This window comes from Mytilus trossulus, chromosome 13, assembly GCF_036588685.1.
Source record: "Mytilus trossulus isolate FHL-02 chromosome 13, PNRI_Mtr1.1.1.hap1, whole genome shotgun sequence".
Lineage (NCBI taxonomy): Eukaryota > Metazoa > Mollusca > Bivalvia > Mytilida > Mytilidae > Mytilus > Mytilus trossulus.
The window spans coordinates 45,149,139-45,163,654 of record NC_086385.1 but is presented as its reverse complement, the minus strand read 5'-3'; the positions used below and the strand labels follow the sequence as shown (position 1 = coordinate 45,163,654).

The window sequence follows — 14,516 nt, the reverse complement described above, 5'->3', positions numbered from 1 at the left end:
ACTTTTTGGAATGTTGGGTCATCAGATGCAATTATCTTAATTAACTTTATCTATTTTTAGATATCCGATTATTTTGATCCAAGCGTCACTGATGAGTCCTCTGTAGACGAATCGTGCGTCTGGTGTATACATTTATAAGCCTGGTACATTTTGTGTACCTTTGATAACTTTTAGCATGTCGACATGCATCATTTTATTGTTTATTTGTGCATTTCTCTGTCCTAAATGTTCTTGCATTTTTTGTACTGTAGTCCTGTCATGCAATGTTGTCATTTTGGTGTTATATCTAACATAGGGAGAGTTTCGGCTAACCACAAAACTATGTTCACCATCCCCCATTTGTACTTAAAATGTCCTTACCAAGTCAGAAAAATGCAGTTGTATCTCATATTTCGTTTCTGTGTGATTTACATTGTCGTTTGGTTTTTATGTTGCATTTTAGTGTTTCTGTTATTTCGTTCCTTTACTATTATTCATAATGTTTTTCACTCGGTTTGAGTTTGTAAACCGGATTTGTTTTCCCACAATCGATTTATAACTTTCGAACAGCGGTATACTACTGTTTCTTTTATTTAACGAATTGAATAGCGACAGTTTATCAAATGGACGTGTTAACTATTTTGGTATTGTGTAGATATGTGGTTAATACTTTTCAAATTAATTGAGATATAAACAGTTGACGTGTAGGTTCCAAGGAAGTGGAGGTTATTGTTTTGAAGGTAAGTATTGATTTTAGCATTTATCGACATGAAATTATAACTATTATATCTTTAACGTGTTTATCAACACAGGAATGCATTGTAGATAACTGTGTTTTTGTGTACGAAAATAAATGTATGGGTTGCCATATTAAAACAGACGTGGATAAATTGTAAACGAGACAATTATCAGCCAGATTACTTCGATATAAGCACATGTATCTTATAAGAGTGTATTTTTAAGCCGGAAAAGGCAAACAATTGTATAAAACCAATATGACATATAACAGGTAAGACTAAGATATTTGCTAGCAAAAATGATACTAAATGTATATATACTCGAGTTCAAATATAGGGACTGTCGCAAAACGTTTATTATTGATTTAAACCATAAAATAGTATGACTATAACAATGAATTATTTGAACAATAAATCATATGCTTGATATGAAATATTGAGAACATGATATTTTTCACACGTTTTTATTTCATTGATAATTTTTCAATTTATAATTTTTAAGTGTTTCATCGAACAATTCTCTCATACCATTGTTTAGATCATTGAACAGGAACGCCCTTACAAACAGTCTGGAGGGTTTTTTTTCTCAGTCGCACTTTAACATGTTTAAGGTATAAAACTACTTATTCATGGCCCATTGCTTTCTATGTTAAATTCTGAAATTTCAAGAATAAATTGCTATTTTGTCTTAAGTTTAAATAAGGTGGCAGTTATGTCATATCGAATTTAAAACTTGTGCTAAAAAATCAACATTGTATCTTTGATTAGGTATTAGAGCGTAATGGTTCCCTGATTTTTTATAGTACAAAAACCGTTCCACCTGATCTGAACAACAGGGTAAATGTGCCCTCATTTTATGATTTAAAATACTTCTTTGTTATTGAAAAGGAACTTTCAACAAAAATTATATAGTGCTTCCAAGTGCCATAGCTTTCATTTGATACCAAAACTATCCACGTATTCAAGCTTTTTACAAAGATACAGCCATGCGTAAGAACTTAAGCCTGAATTAATGGTTTTATATTTTAAGGAGATATGAACCTGACGAATTTGAACTTTCTGCGCAACTCGAACTGTCGGTAAAATACGAAACTTATTATTGTACAAATAAACAATAAACATAAAATTTATCAAACGATTGAATATATTGAAACTTTTGTTATAAATAAAAAAATGATTTATTGTTGTTTTATGGAAACAATTTTGCGATCGCACAATTACGACATCGTTTAATTTCCGGCGCCATTTGTAAACAACAACAGTCGTCTCCTGTAAATTATTATGTAACGTTTGGATCTGCATTTTCCTAAGATTCCAGTAATGGCGAGTTTGTGTTCAAGATTAGAGAAAAAATAGAGAAACAACACTATGGCCATGAAAAAGAATCAACAACACGACTGCAATAAAACGTTCCGTTTTTCTAGAATTTAGGGATTTTTGTAAAATAATGAATACAATTTCCGGCAAATTTTAATATCTGTTTTACCAACAAATATGATTAAAAGTAAAACAAACACACACTATACACTTGCTAAAGCTTAAACCACTAAAAAAATAAATAAGCACTTTTTTTCTGTTTCTGAATCTTTCATCTAACTCAATATATAGCAACTTTAACGGTATAGGGGAATCATATTTCACAACTTATTCCCTATTAAAAAGCTTGCAGCTGCAACTCAAATATTATATGACATCATCAGTGTCCTTTATCTTAAAACATCAGACTCGGACTGCTCTTGACCTGAATTTTAATGTGCGTGTTGTTCATGTTGTTATGAGTTTACTTTTCTACATTAGCTAGAGGTATAAGGGAGGGTTAAGATCTCATAAACATGTTTAACCCCGCCGCTTTTTTGCGCCTGTCCCAAGTCAGAAGCCTCTGGCCATTGTAAGGTTAGTCTTGTATTATTTTTAATTTTAGTTTCTTGTACACAATTTGGATTTTAGTATGGCGTTCATTATCACTGGACTAGTATATATGTAGGACTCCAAAGTGCGAAGGTATACGAAGAAAGATGGCCAGGCTAAAGTGCGATGGTATACGAAAGTATAGACGTACGAAACGTTTAAACAAACTTAAAATGAACATGTCGGAAGACAGCTTAAGAATTTTTGATTTACAACTTTTAAACCAAATGTCCATGACTTAATGTCAGGCTTAACCGTGCTTCGTCGGCAGAAGCAACTTTGTTGATTCTTTTCGGATGCTGGTAGAAGGACTTGTGTCCTGCAGTTGACCTTTTTACTCTATAGATACAAAATAGAATTACGCATATGTATCGTGTATCCTGCTTCTATTGGCAGCGGACGGATGCATTTAAATTATTGTATACGTGACAGTTAACTTTGCAGTCACCGTTGAAATGTTGTCGCTAAAACATTAATTTATGCATTGCAGGAAAATATAACATGAATGTGTAGTCGTTACAAAAAAGGGAGAAATTAAAGCTCGGCGAACATCGCCGTTCTCTCTCATTTAAGAAAAAGGTAGACAAATAAATGTTACATATTCCGACAATAATTTGTAATTCACAAGGACGATTGTAAGGGGAGGTGTTCCCATAAGTGATAGACTACAACGTTTGAACGGCAAGCTGCACCATTTATCATAATATCTAATGCGCCCGAATTATTTAAAGGAAATATAGTATTTGTGAAACCTAAATTACCTTTTTAACAATTATTACGCGGTCTATCATTTAACAATCACTTAAGCCTACGGTAAATTATAAAGCCTATCTCATATGGTATACTATCTTTTTAAACATCTAGGTACTTTAACGTTTAAAAACATTTCTGTACCTTTTTGGTCAATCGCACTTTAGCGTGATATACCATCGTACTTAAGCAAACAAGCAAGCATCGCACTTTAGCGTGAGACACCTTCGTTCTGTAACGTAGACCATAGCACTTTAGCGTGACCATCGCACTTTAGAGTACGATCGCACTTTAGCGTCCTGCATATATATTTGTTTATGGGCCAGCTGAAGGACGAGTCCGGGTGCGTGAGTTTGTCGCTGCATTGAAGACCTGTTGGTGACCTTCTGTTGATGTCCGATCCATGCATGGTTGGATTGTTGTCTCTTTGACACATTCCCCATATCCATTCTCAATTTTACGTGATAAATATTCCGTATCAACTTCACAAATATTACATTCTGTTTTGAAGTATAGATTCTGGAAATTTGCGTTGTTTATCCTCTTAATGACGTATTATGTTGGGTTTTTTTTATCCTTGGATATTTTTTATGGCGTTTGATTTTGTAGCAGTTCAGTGTTTCAACTGTTCCCTTGTTTTCCTTTTTATTGATTTGTTTCCATCTGTTTTGATTTGTGACTCGATTTTTGTTCTCGTTCAATAGATTTGTGAATATTAAGGAGCGGTATACTCTTTTTATTCAGCCTTAACAGTTATGTCAAGTTTTTTGTAATATCCTATTAGCGAGGATACTACCTACAGATTCAATCTTAGTGTGACTGTGTTATGGTAAATTTTGTATTCTTGTCTTTTATTTTGTTGGTGTATGTTTTCATTAATGTGTTTATGTCAATTTGTTTGTCTGTGGTGAAATAGTAATTTGTATCTAGCGCTTAAATGAGTCGATTCAATTTTTGTCATTATTTTTTGTCAGATATAAATAGATCTTACCTATAAAATGGATACAGTTGCCAAGAGAAACTGGAGTCCAAGAAATATTAGAAAAGACGGATCATTGAGACGCTCTCGAAGTTATTCGAGTGAAGATGAAGAATCGATTGGCTTACGGGCAGACTTGGCTTCTCCTTTCAATGAACCAAATGTTGCATTCGTATTTGAAGAAAGAAAGCTGTATGTTGAAAGAGAACAACTTATAGCTGTGTCACCTGTGTTTGAAGCAATGTTCAGTTCTAAGTTTAAGGAAGGATCAAAAAAAGAAATATCCTTACCTGGGAAAAACCTTAATCATTTTGTTCGTTTTCTACGATACCTTTGTCCGGGATTCGATGATGAATTAACAGGTAACATACCATTTTCTTTTCACAGCACCGTTGTTTTAAAAGGGGTGATCTGAGTCTGATCATCCCTATCAGACTACCCTATATAAAAAACAAGATGTGGTATGATTGCCAATGAGACAACTATCCACAAAAGACAAAAATGACACAAACATTAACAACTATAGGTCACCGTACGGCCTTCAACAATGAGCAAAGCCCATACCGCATAGTCAGCTATAAAAGGCCCCGTTAGGACAATGTAAAACAATTCAAACTAAAAAACTAACTAACTTTTTATGTAAAACAAAATGAACGAAAAACAAATATGTAACACATAAACAAACGACAACCACTGAATTACAGACTCCTGACTTGGGACAGGCACATACATACATAATGTGGCGAGGTTTAACATGTTAGCGGAGTCCCAACTCTCCCCCTAACCTGGGACAGTGGTATAACAGTACAACATAAGAAATAACTATAAAAATCAGTTGAAAAAGGCTAAAATCATCAGATAGACAAAAAATACAAGTGGACGTGGCCGGGTACATCCCGACACAAAGAGACACAATGAACAGATCTTAGAGTACTCGCAGTTATCTGACAGCTAGTTCAAAGCCACTAACAACTAATAAAAAAAATCATGCCTCTAAGACTAAACATTCAATCCGTACACATCCAACATACAATGGATTTAGTGTAAAGACGTCATATACAGTCAGAGAAAAACATGACCTTGTGCAATTCCAAATTACAGGTATCGACAGATTGTAGATCCATGAAAACGTATATGTATATAACCTACTAGTAATATTTAGTTAGCTTTTATTCTACTGATAACAAAATCAATATTTATACCAATAAAAACAATATTCAATGATCTTATTACAGTGTTGAATAGGTAACCTTTTAGAATAAGTTTATTTAAAGGAGCAACAAGTTTACATGGATCATTTCTAAATTTCCGGGCACGGTTAATAACATTTCCGTAAAAATGAGGATGTGCTATCCCGTTTGAAATAAGTTTTCTACAGGTACAATCAAACTTCAAAACCAAATCTATGGAAAACTTTAGTAAATGTTTTAAGTAATTTATGGTAACGATATCCCTGGTTTAATAATTTACCAGTAATACATAGGTTGCGTTCGTTGAAATCAAAAACGTCACAACAGACACATGCATAGCGAACAAGTTGTGAAATATAAACACCGTAAGATTGTGGCAAAGAAAGATCACCATCTAAAAATGGAAAATTAACCATAGGGAACGAAAACTCGTCTCTTTTTTCGTAAAGGAGTAGGTCCAGTAAGACCCCTTTTTGGCCCCAAAATATAAGCGTTTTACAAAATTGTTAAAATGTAAACTATTAGTTATTTATTGGACAGAAGAATGCTTCTGCTACATAAATATGGGCTGTTTTTGACAATACAATGCACATATATCGGGTACTAGCACCATAAAGTCATGCTAAATTACTGACATCTTCACAATTCTAGCATTTTAGTTAAATTTTAGACGGTTTTTGTGTAAAACGAAAATGGCCGCATTTGTGTTCATCTTCAATATTGAAATGTAAGTTGTATTTTATTATAAGACATAAAATATATAAAAGTTGAGGATGAACAAGAATGCGGCCACGTTCATTTTTGACAAAAAACAACTGAAAAGTGACATTTTTCGGCATATTTGACAGATTTTTCATATTTGAGCTTGAATCGGATCATTTTTAATGACTAAATCAGTTAAAATATTTCACATAAACTGATTGATTCCAATGAAATAGACACTTAAGTGTTTAAAAAGTGGTCAAATTCTTTCGCCAGATGAACCTAAAATTTAGGTCAAATCGGTTCTTACCGGACCTACTCCTTTTAGTGTGTAGTTTCCCGTTTAAAACCGAACTATCTAAATCCAGGAAAGGACAGTTATTACCGAATACATTTGATTTATTTAAAGTTAGTTCCTTGTGGTAAATTTCAGCAGTATGTTGAGAAAATTCTTGATTATCTAACGAAAAAATATAATCAAGATAACGGTAAGTGTTGTTGAATTTATCAATTAAATGCAATTTCGACGGGTCTCTACTGAGTTTAGTCAAAAACTGTGATTCGTAACAAGTCTGCTATTAAAGGGACACAATTATTGCCCATGGGGATACCTACAACCTGTCGATAAACTTTGTTGCCGAAACGTACGTAAATATTATCAAGGAGAAAATTAAAAGCTTCAATCATCTCATCACACCTCCAGTAAGTATATTTAGCATATTTACCTTTTTCATTAGAGAAGAAGGCTTTAAATGAGTTGCAGCAAATATATATACATTCAGCTTTACCAAACGACCATTTCATTAAACAGGAAAACTTTTGTTTAATGAGATAGTGTGGAAGTGTAGTGTAAAGAGTAGAAAAATTAAAAACTATTAACAGAATCAAAAGGACCATCAAAAGCCCGTAATTTATCTAAATCATCCAAAGATTTTTTTAACACTCCAAAAATGGTTTATACCACTATGTTCATATATTTTATTACAATAGTTTTATTACACTAGCTTGAGTTTCTTTATTCTGCATGTTTTTCTTAGTTCTGGTACATTTTGGCGCAATAACAAAAATCCACAATAAAACTTTGGGAAAACTTACATTTACAATTTATGTAGATAAACTCCAGATCTTATGCTGAAATATGAACTCAAAACATTTCCGTTTTATCCCAAGATTCATACCTCTTCACCAGGACCTTATGCTTATTTCACATATCTAAGCATTGTGTCATGGGCCCTTGAAGTGGATATGCTATAAAATAGTACATCATAAAGTATTTCATAATGATTATAAGGCATTCGAATCTATATTTTCTGAAGGGTAAATGGTGTTTATATCTTATCTATAACAGCTCGGATTTGAATATTTCAAAGAGGGGGTGGTATATTTTTTTCTATAAAACATATATCCTGATCACCAATTTAATGAAAAACAAATATTGTGGTCCAGCAGACGATAATATATTCTAAATCATGATTTCCATGTACGTCAGAGTGTTTGTAAATTTTGAAGGAAATAATTTGATTGATAGCGTAGTAATGCTTTTAGAAATATGTTTGTGCATTGCTTTTTATGAGGAATTTTTTCAAAGGTTTGCAATGTTAAGTTATATTTTTACCATCAACTAGAGTCTGGGTATTTATCGTACGGGTAATCTAAAAAAAATAGTATTGAGTTTCTTCAAAAGTGGAGCCAAAGATTGCCAGAAAGTATAAATATCATTATAAAATCCCTATAAAAGAGGGACGAAAGATTCCAGAGGGAGAGTCGAACTCATAGATCGAAAATAAACTGACAACGCCATGGCTAACAAATAAAAAGACAAAATTTAACAGACAAACAATACTCAAGTTACAACATTGAAAACTAAAGACTAAGCAACACGAACCCCATCAAAAACTTGGGGTGATATCTGGTGCTCAGGAGGGGTACGCAAACTCATCATAGAAACCAGGATTAGATTTTGTAATCACGTGTCTACAAATGACTCATCAGTGACGCTGATTCAAAAAAGTAATAAAGACCAAATAAGTCAGATCTTGCTCCACATATGGCACCGTCGTGTTGCTCATGTTATTATAAACCCGGTAAGAAGTCTAATTCGGTAGGTCACATTCGTTGTGAAAAGGGAAATGGATTGTAATTACGACATAAGGAACACATTCAATATTATCTAAAATAAATGTTCAATCAATAACGGAATGACATACAGAAACAAAACAATATTTTTTACATTTAGCAGCATTATTTTATATTTACATTTCGTATAAATATAGAGACTGGAGGAAATAATCAGAAATTATTATTCTTTTTTCAGAAGACACTGTTCATCTGATGTTGCCTTTAGCTAATGAATATCAAACTGATGATTTAAAGAACAGAATCGAAAGGTTCCTTGTCAGCAGTGTTTTGTGTGAGCTAGAATTCATTTCTTCGGAACAAATTATTTTGAATATACTTGAAGCGGAACTTTACAAACTATCTAACTATCTGGATGCATGCATTCAGGTTGCGTCTCGGAAAATGTTTGATAACTTGACAAAAAGTCTCAAATTCGAGGAAATTTCTCAGAACACGCAACTTAAAATCAGCTTTAAGCGCTGGGAAGATATAGATAAGACTTATAAAAATGAGGTTGAAGAAAAATTCAAGTCCACAGCACGCATGCAATCACCGGGGCCCACAGTGTTAGGATCCTTTAATCAACATGAAAACTATTTACCAAATTTTGGCCTAAAAATAAAACCACACATGCAAGAAAACTAATTTGAATTACGGGTGAATTGAATTAAAGGAATTATACGCTTTAGTCTATATTCAATAGAAAAAAAGTTAGGATAAAGTCATTTTTACTTGCATAAATAGTTGTTCAAGAAAGTTGTATAAAGAATATTTAACATCGGAATAATCATATATATATACTATACTAACTCAAATGCAATAGCTGGAGCTGTAACACTTACAATTTTTACGATTAAACATCAATCCAGAGATTAGAAATCTGCTTCATATTATTTGATTTTTTTTTTTTTAGTCAACATATATAACAATCAGTATGATTGGCGCATTTTGATGAATTGACAGGTACGTATTGCTCAGTTTTAACCTTTTCGTGTTATGGTTTGTCTTTACTTTCTTTTCCTTTTTTGCCATTGAGTTGCAAGTATATTGTCGTGTGTGAATGTCCATATTGATATTTCTTGCCTCTCTTTTAATAAATTAACGGTACCAATTTTCTTGCACCAGATGCGCATTTCGACAATACATGTCTATTCAGTGATGTTCGTGGCCAAAATATTGAAATCCATAAAAGATGAAGAGCTATAATCCAAAAGGTCCAAAAAGTATTGTCAAATCCGTGAAAGGAACCAGAGCGTGATGAAGCGTGTGACAAATACTCCTATATACAGTTTAACGAAGTTTAAATATTGTGATCATAATTAAGAAGCAAAGTTCCAGTTTTATTTGTTATAAAAGACAATAATGCGAACATTACTTTTTTAAGTTCATTGTTTGACCTGAACCCACTACCTAGATACCTCTTGGAGCTGAATACGTTATCGTTAGAATAACAAGTATGGCTTGTGATGTATAATAGTATATAAGGTAGAGATAAGCTTCCAATATTTTACACTCACCATTCACGTTGTCTGGCAATCATATCATATCGTGCAGCAGCAGAAAATAGAAATTTTTAAGATATTGATAAAACTATGTTATCAATTTGGGAAGAAGACTATGACGTTGGCTGAGTAAATGTCACGTGATATGGCCTATGAAAGACTCACAATGAATAATGTATAAAAGGCTTTCATAAGCATAAGGTATTTACAATCTCAGCACAGCCGAAATATAAATTAAAGGTCAACTAAGTTAGTAATAACAAAACAAAAGAGTTCAGTAAGGGTAAACAATATTCTATTATGAATTATACAATTGAAACACCTATCACATTCACAAATAACTAGTCAAAAAAGGATACACAAGTTTGAACTCAAATGTATCATAAACTATAATAAATAGGAAAAAACTGATCCTTTCTACAATGAAAACCATTCATTTACAATGCAAATGCATATGATTTGAAATATCTGACTAATTTGGAAAATTGGAAAAACCGACGTATTGACGAAGGGGTCGAATTCATTTTGCGGAAAATGATGACAAAATTCTACCCCTCATATTAAAGATGGGTTCAAAATATCTGCAAATCATTCAAAATTCAAAGGCAGACATTGTTTGATTTTGAAATATAAGTTATGCTATCAACTTTTCTAATTATTTTTGGTAGAATATACAATTTTTCGAGTAACAAAAAAATAAAACGGATGTTAGATTTTTACCATTGGTTTTTACGGGAAAATCACACTCTATTGATATTAGAACAATTGGGCTATTATTTAAACATTTAGTTCAATTTCCAGAGTCTCCCACACAAAGAGTTCAAAGTCATTATTTTTTATGCCGCAAAAACACTGCAATCTGATTGCTGAATTACCCCGGTGTAAATAACATATCACCTTTATCATGTTTATTCACCCAGGAGGGAATACAAAAAAACAAAAACAAATAGGCCAATGTAAAGATATTTTCCCAAAACATTCTAAACACACAAAATTAATCTGACTTTCCCAAAAATAAAGAAAAACGTATTTGGCAATGCGCAGCAACATCTACGTTGAAAAAATTTAAAATGGAAATTTAAAATAAACATGTTCTAATTTTACATCCTACTTTAGAAATAAGTAAAGAAATTGCTCATTAGAAATAAATTTGTTATCCTGGTGTGCGCCTCAGGGTGTATGAATTTTCATCAACGGTGTGAAATTTTGTACATCCCAGCTGATTATATCAAGATAACTAGGTCTTCTTTCCACTTAATACATCTTAACTATATAAAGAAAAACACAACACAAACTTATGTTGTTGACTAGCTCGAGTACTGCATAGAATTTTGTTGACTAGCTCGAGTACTGCATATTGTGAGCTGCCGATTTAATAAGACAAATGATCAATATAAACATATTATACACTATACAATGTGAAAACAATAACATCATTGTTCAACAAAAATATATACTCATCAATGTTGACCTTATTGTATAAGAATAACTGAATAAATGAATGTTTCGTGGCCGCCCAGGAAAAACCCTTTTAGGAAACCTGTGTCCTTTTGTCCATGCCAACGAAACTCTAAGTGTTGGACCTCACTTATCAAATGAGAAAAAGAAAAACATAATTTTGTTTGTAAATATCGAAATAGAAAAGAAAGCGAGTCATTAGGACTCAAGGGCTATGAAAAGTTTTGGTACAAAAGTCTAAATACGATTACGTTTGTATAGCCAATCAACCTACATAAAAATCAATATATTTATCAAATACAAAATTATGCAAATCTTTTTTCCTTAAAAAAACCTTAAAAATACGATGTTCACAGTACGAAGTACAGGCTAGAATTAACTATATAAAACAGTCACTTTACAACCTAATTTTTTGGCGCCAAAAATTCCTACGCCTACACGTACATGTATTACACATGCGCAAGAAGACAATCAATTCCCGTTATACTTATGTGCCTCGGGAATTTTTTAGTCTTCTTTCCACTTAATACATCTTAACTATATAAAGAAAAACACAACACAAACTTATGTTGTTGACTAGCTCGAGTACTGCATAGAGCAACAAAGATAGAAAAATAAGAAAATAAATATACTACAAGCCTAAAGTTTTAGATACGGCTAACCTACTTTCTACAGAGTCGGCTACGTAGCCGTCTTTGCTTGAATCACTTTTCCATCTACCATGGCGCTTCCAGCACCTTTCATTGACACCTGAATTTGCCGCCATAGTGGCACCACCAGACCTAAGAGAATGCAACCCAAGATTCAATTCAGGTGCAACTAGTCTTAATCTCTTAATAACACACTCCCTAGCAGTAGTGTAACTAATAGGTTTGTTAATACTAATTAATGCACATTTTTTCTTACTTCTGTACAAAGGTCGAAATAAAAACATATCACTATCCAAAACTAATTCAGCTAAACTTACATATCTAAAAAACATAGCATAAGGACAAGCCAAAGTATGACCTTTACAAATTAAAATTTCATCACCTGATCTGTACTGATCAGTCTTACTTCGCCTAATCTTAATAACTAAATGCTCTTCTTTTACGAAAAAATCGTTACATCTAAGCTGACTTAACTCATTAAAACGTAAAAAACCACTGAAACCTAGCAAAGTCATCAAAAGATCCCTAACTACCAGTAAATCTGTAGAAAAATGAAACATAGAACATAACCGAATTAAGATATCAGTAGTGACTGGGTCTTTCTTATTAACAACAGGTTTAGCAGTTCTTTTAGCTGATTCAACTAAATTTTCAACAAAAGAGTTATTTGTAGGGTCAATTTGACCACACATTTCGTGTGCCCATTTAATTGAATAAACAGCAGATGATACCGTACTGTACGTTGATCCGGAATCTAACAAATTAGACAAATATAAAGCAATATGTATAGGCGAGGCAGGCATAGAAATTAAACAATGTTTACTAACAAATTTTTCCCACTTTAAAAAACCATAGTAATATTTTTTCACAGTACTGTCACTTCTGGATCCCAATAAACGTGTTGATAAGCTGGCAACCGAACTGTACAAAGGGTGAGTTTCATCAATTCCACTATGTACCACGGCGTCACGCACAAACTGCTCTTGCTTTATTCCTGTGCAAAAGAAATACAACAATCAAAATCTGATTTTAAAAGCAATCATTGCAAAATTCAAAGGATTTACTCCAAAAATACCATTATTACCTCTACCTCTTACAATTAAGTTTTTATTTGTAAGCCGCATTTTACTCTCAACAAAAGTGCAATTCGAATTGTGTAATAATGCCCAGAATGGAGCTGATTTCCAAAATGGAACAACAAGAGTACTGTCCGCGCTATCGTTGCATACTTTTCTAATGACCTTGGCTATCAAATTTGGCGGTGGCGCCAACCAGTTATTTTCTCCTTGCCAATTTTGCGTGAAAGCGTCAATAGCTTCAGTACCTTTGCACCAACATTTTGAATTAAACCTAAAACATTTACTGTTATAATCAGTAGCAAATCTATCTATAGAATGTTTTCCCCAAAGCTCATCAAGCATGTCAAACACATCAAAATGAATTCCCCAATCATCACAATCTGAATATCTACTTAAATTATCAGCTATTGTGTTTTGTTCCCGAGGAACCCATTGTGTCTTAATACTTATATCGTTTTCTGTGCACAATTCATTTAAATCGCAAGCAATCTCTTGAAGATCTAACTTTCTACTACCGTTCTTAATTATGCTTGTAACGTTTTTATTATCAGTATTCAGTTGAACTGTATGATTTTCCAGCATTGTAACAGAACTTTTAACTACTCTACTTACTGCTTCAAGCTCTCTCCATGTAGAGCTTTTAACACTTTCAGATACCGACCAGTTACTAGTCACAGTTATCAAACTGTTATAAGGAACTTCTAGACCACAATCAGTCATTTTCATAATACAATCAGAGTCACAGACAGACTCTGTATCATCTGGGACTACATATCCCCCAAAGCCGACATCTGATGCGTCAGTATACGCCACAAAATCACAAAAATCTGACTCATGCAGATTAAAACCCTTTCTATTGAACTTTCTTAAGTTCTCAAACCAAAAATATAGCTCTTCAATAGCTACAGAATTCAATACTACAAGCGAGTTCCAACTTGCTCTCATTATAAGACAATTGTACAATTCTCGAGTTCTAAGTCTACAAACGTTTCCCATTACAGACATCATTGATATTATCTGTCCAACAATACCAGCCACAAATCTAGCATTATACAAAAGCTTGCCTTTACCTACACTTATCAATGTTTTGTCAATAACCGAAAGAAGTCTTTCGACTCTCTCCTCGGTAATACTCAATTTTCCAAATTGCATTTCCCAAAATAACCCTATCCAAGTAATATTCTGTACAGGCAACCATATACATTTCTCTTCTGCTATTAAAAAACCAAACTCTGTCAAACTTTCTCTTACAAAAGTGCTAACACGGTGTGCGCAATCGAAATTACTGTCTCCGCCCAAACCATCATCTAAGTACATTAGGATTCTAGAACCTTGACTCCTCCAGTACTTAACAACTTCTTTTGTAAGTTTGGTAAATATATGACCAGCGCTAGCAATTCCAAAAGGAAGAACATTAAATACATAATATCTGGTTGTCCCTTCAAATTGCCAACTAAAACCTAA

The 14,516-nt window shown here is 33.1% G+C and overlaps 2 protein-coding genes across 2 annotated transcripts; one reads left to right on the top strand and one right to left on the bottom strand.

The window, feature by feature from the left end:
- Positions 1-899: 899 nt before the first annotated feature.
- Positions 900-9,014, top strand: LOC134695424 (uncharacterized). The gene is made up of 3 exons (XM_063556673.1): positions 900-988; positions 4,349-4,715; positions 8,560-9,014. Exons 2-3 carry the CDS (start codon positions 4,373-4,375, stop codon positions 9,006-9,008), a joined length of 792 nt encoding a protein of 263 aa, XP_063412743.1. The 5' UTR covers positions 900-988; positions 4,349-4,372; the 3' UTR covers positions 9,009-9,014.
- Positions 9,015-11,954: 2,940 nt separating this feature from the next.
- Positions 11,955-12,665, bottom strand: LOC134694407 (uncharacterized). The gene has a single exon (XM_063555417.1). It carries the CDS (start codon positions 12,663-12,665, stop codon positions 11,955-11,957), a length of 711 nt encoding a protein of 236 aa, XP_063411487.1.
- Between the last annotated feature and the right edge of the window lie 1,851 nt (positions 12,666-14,516).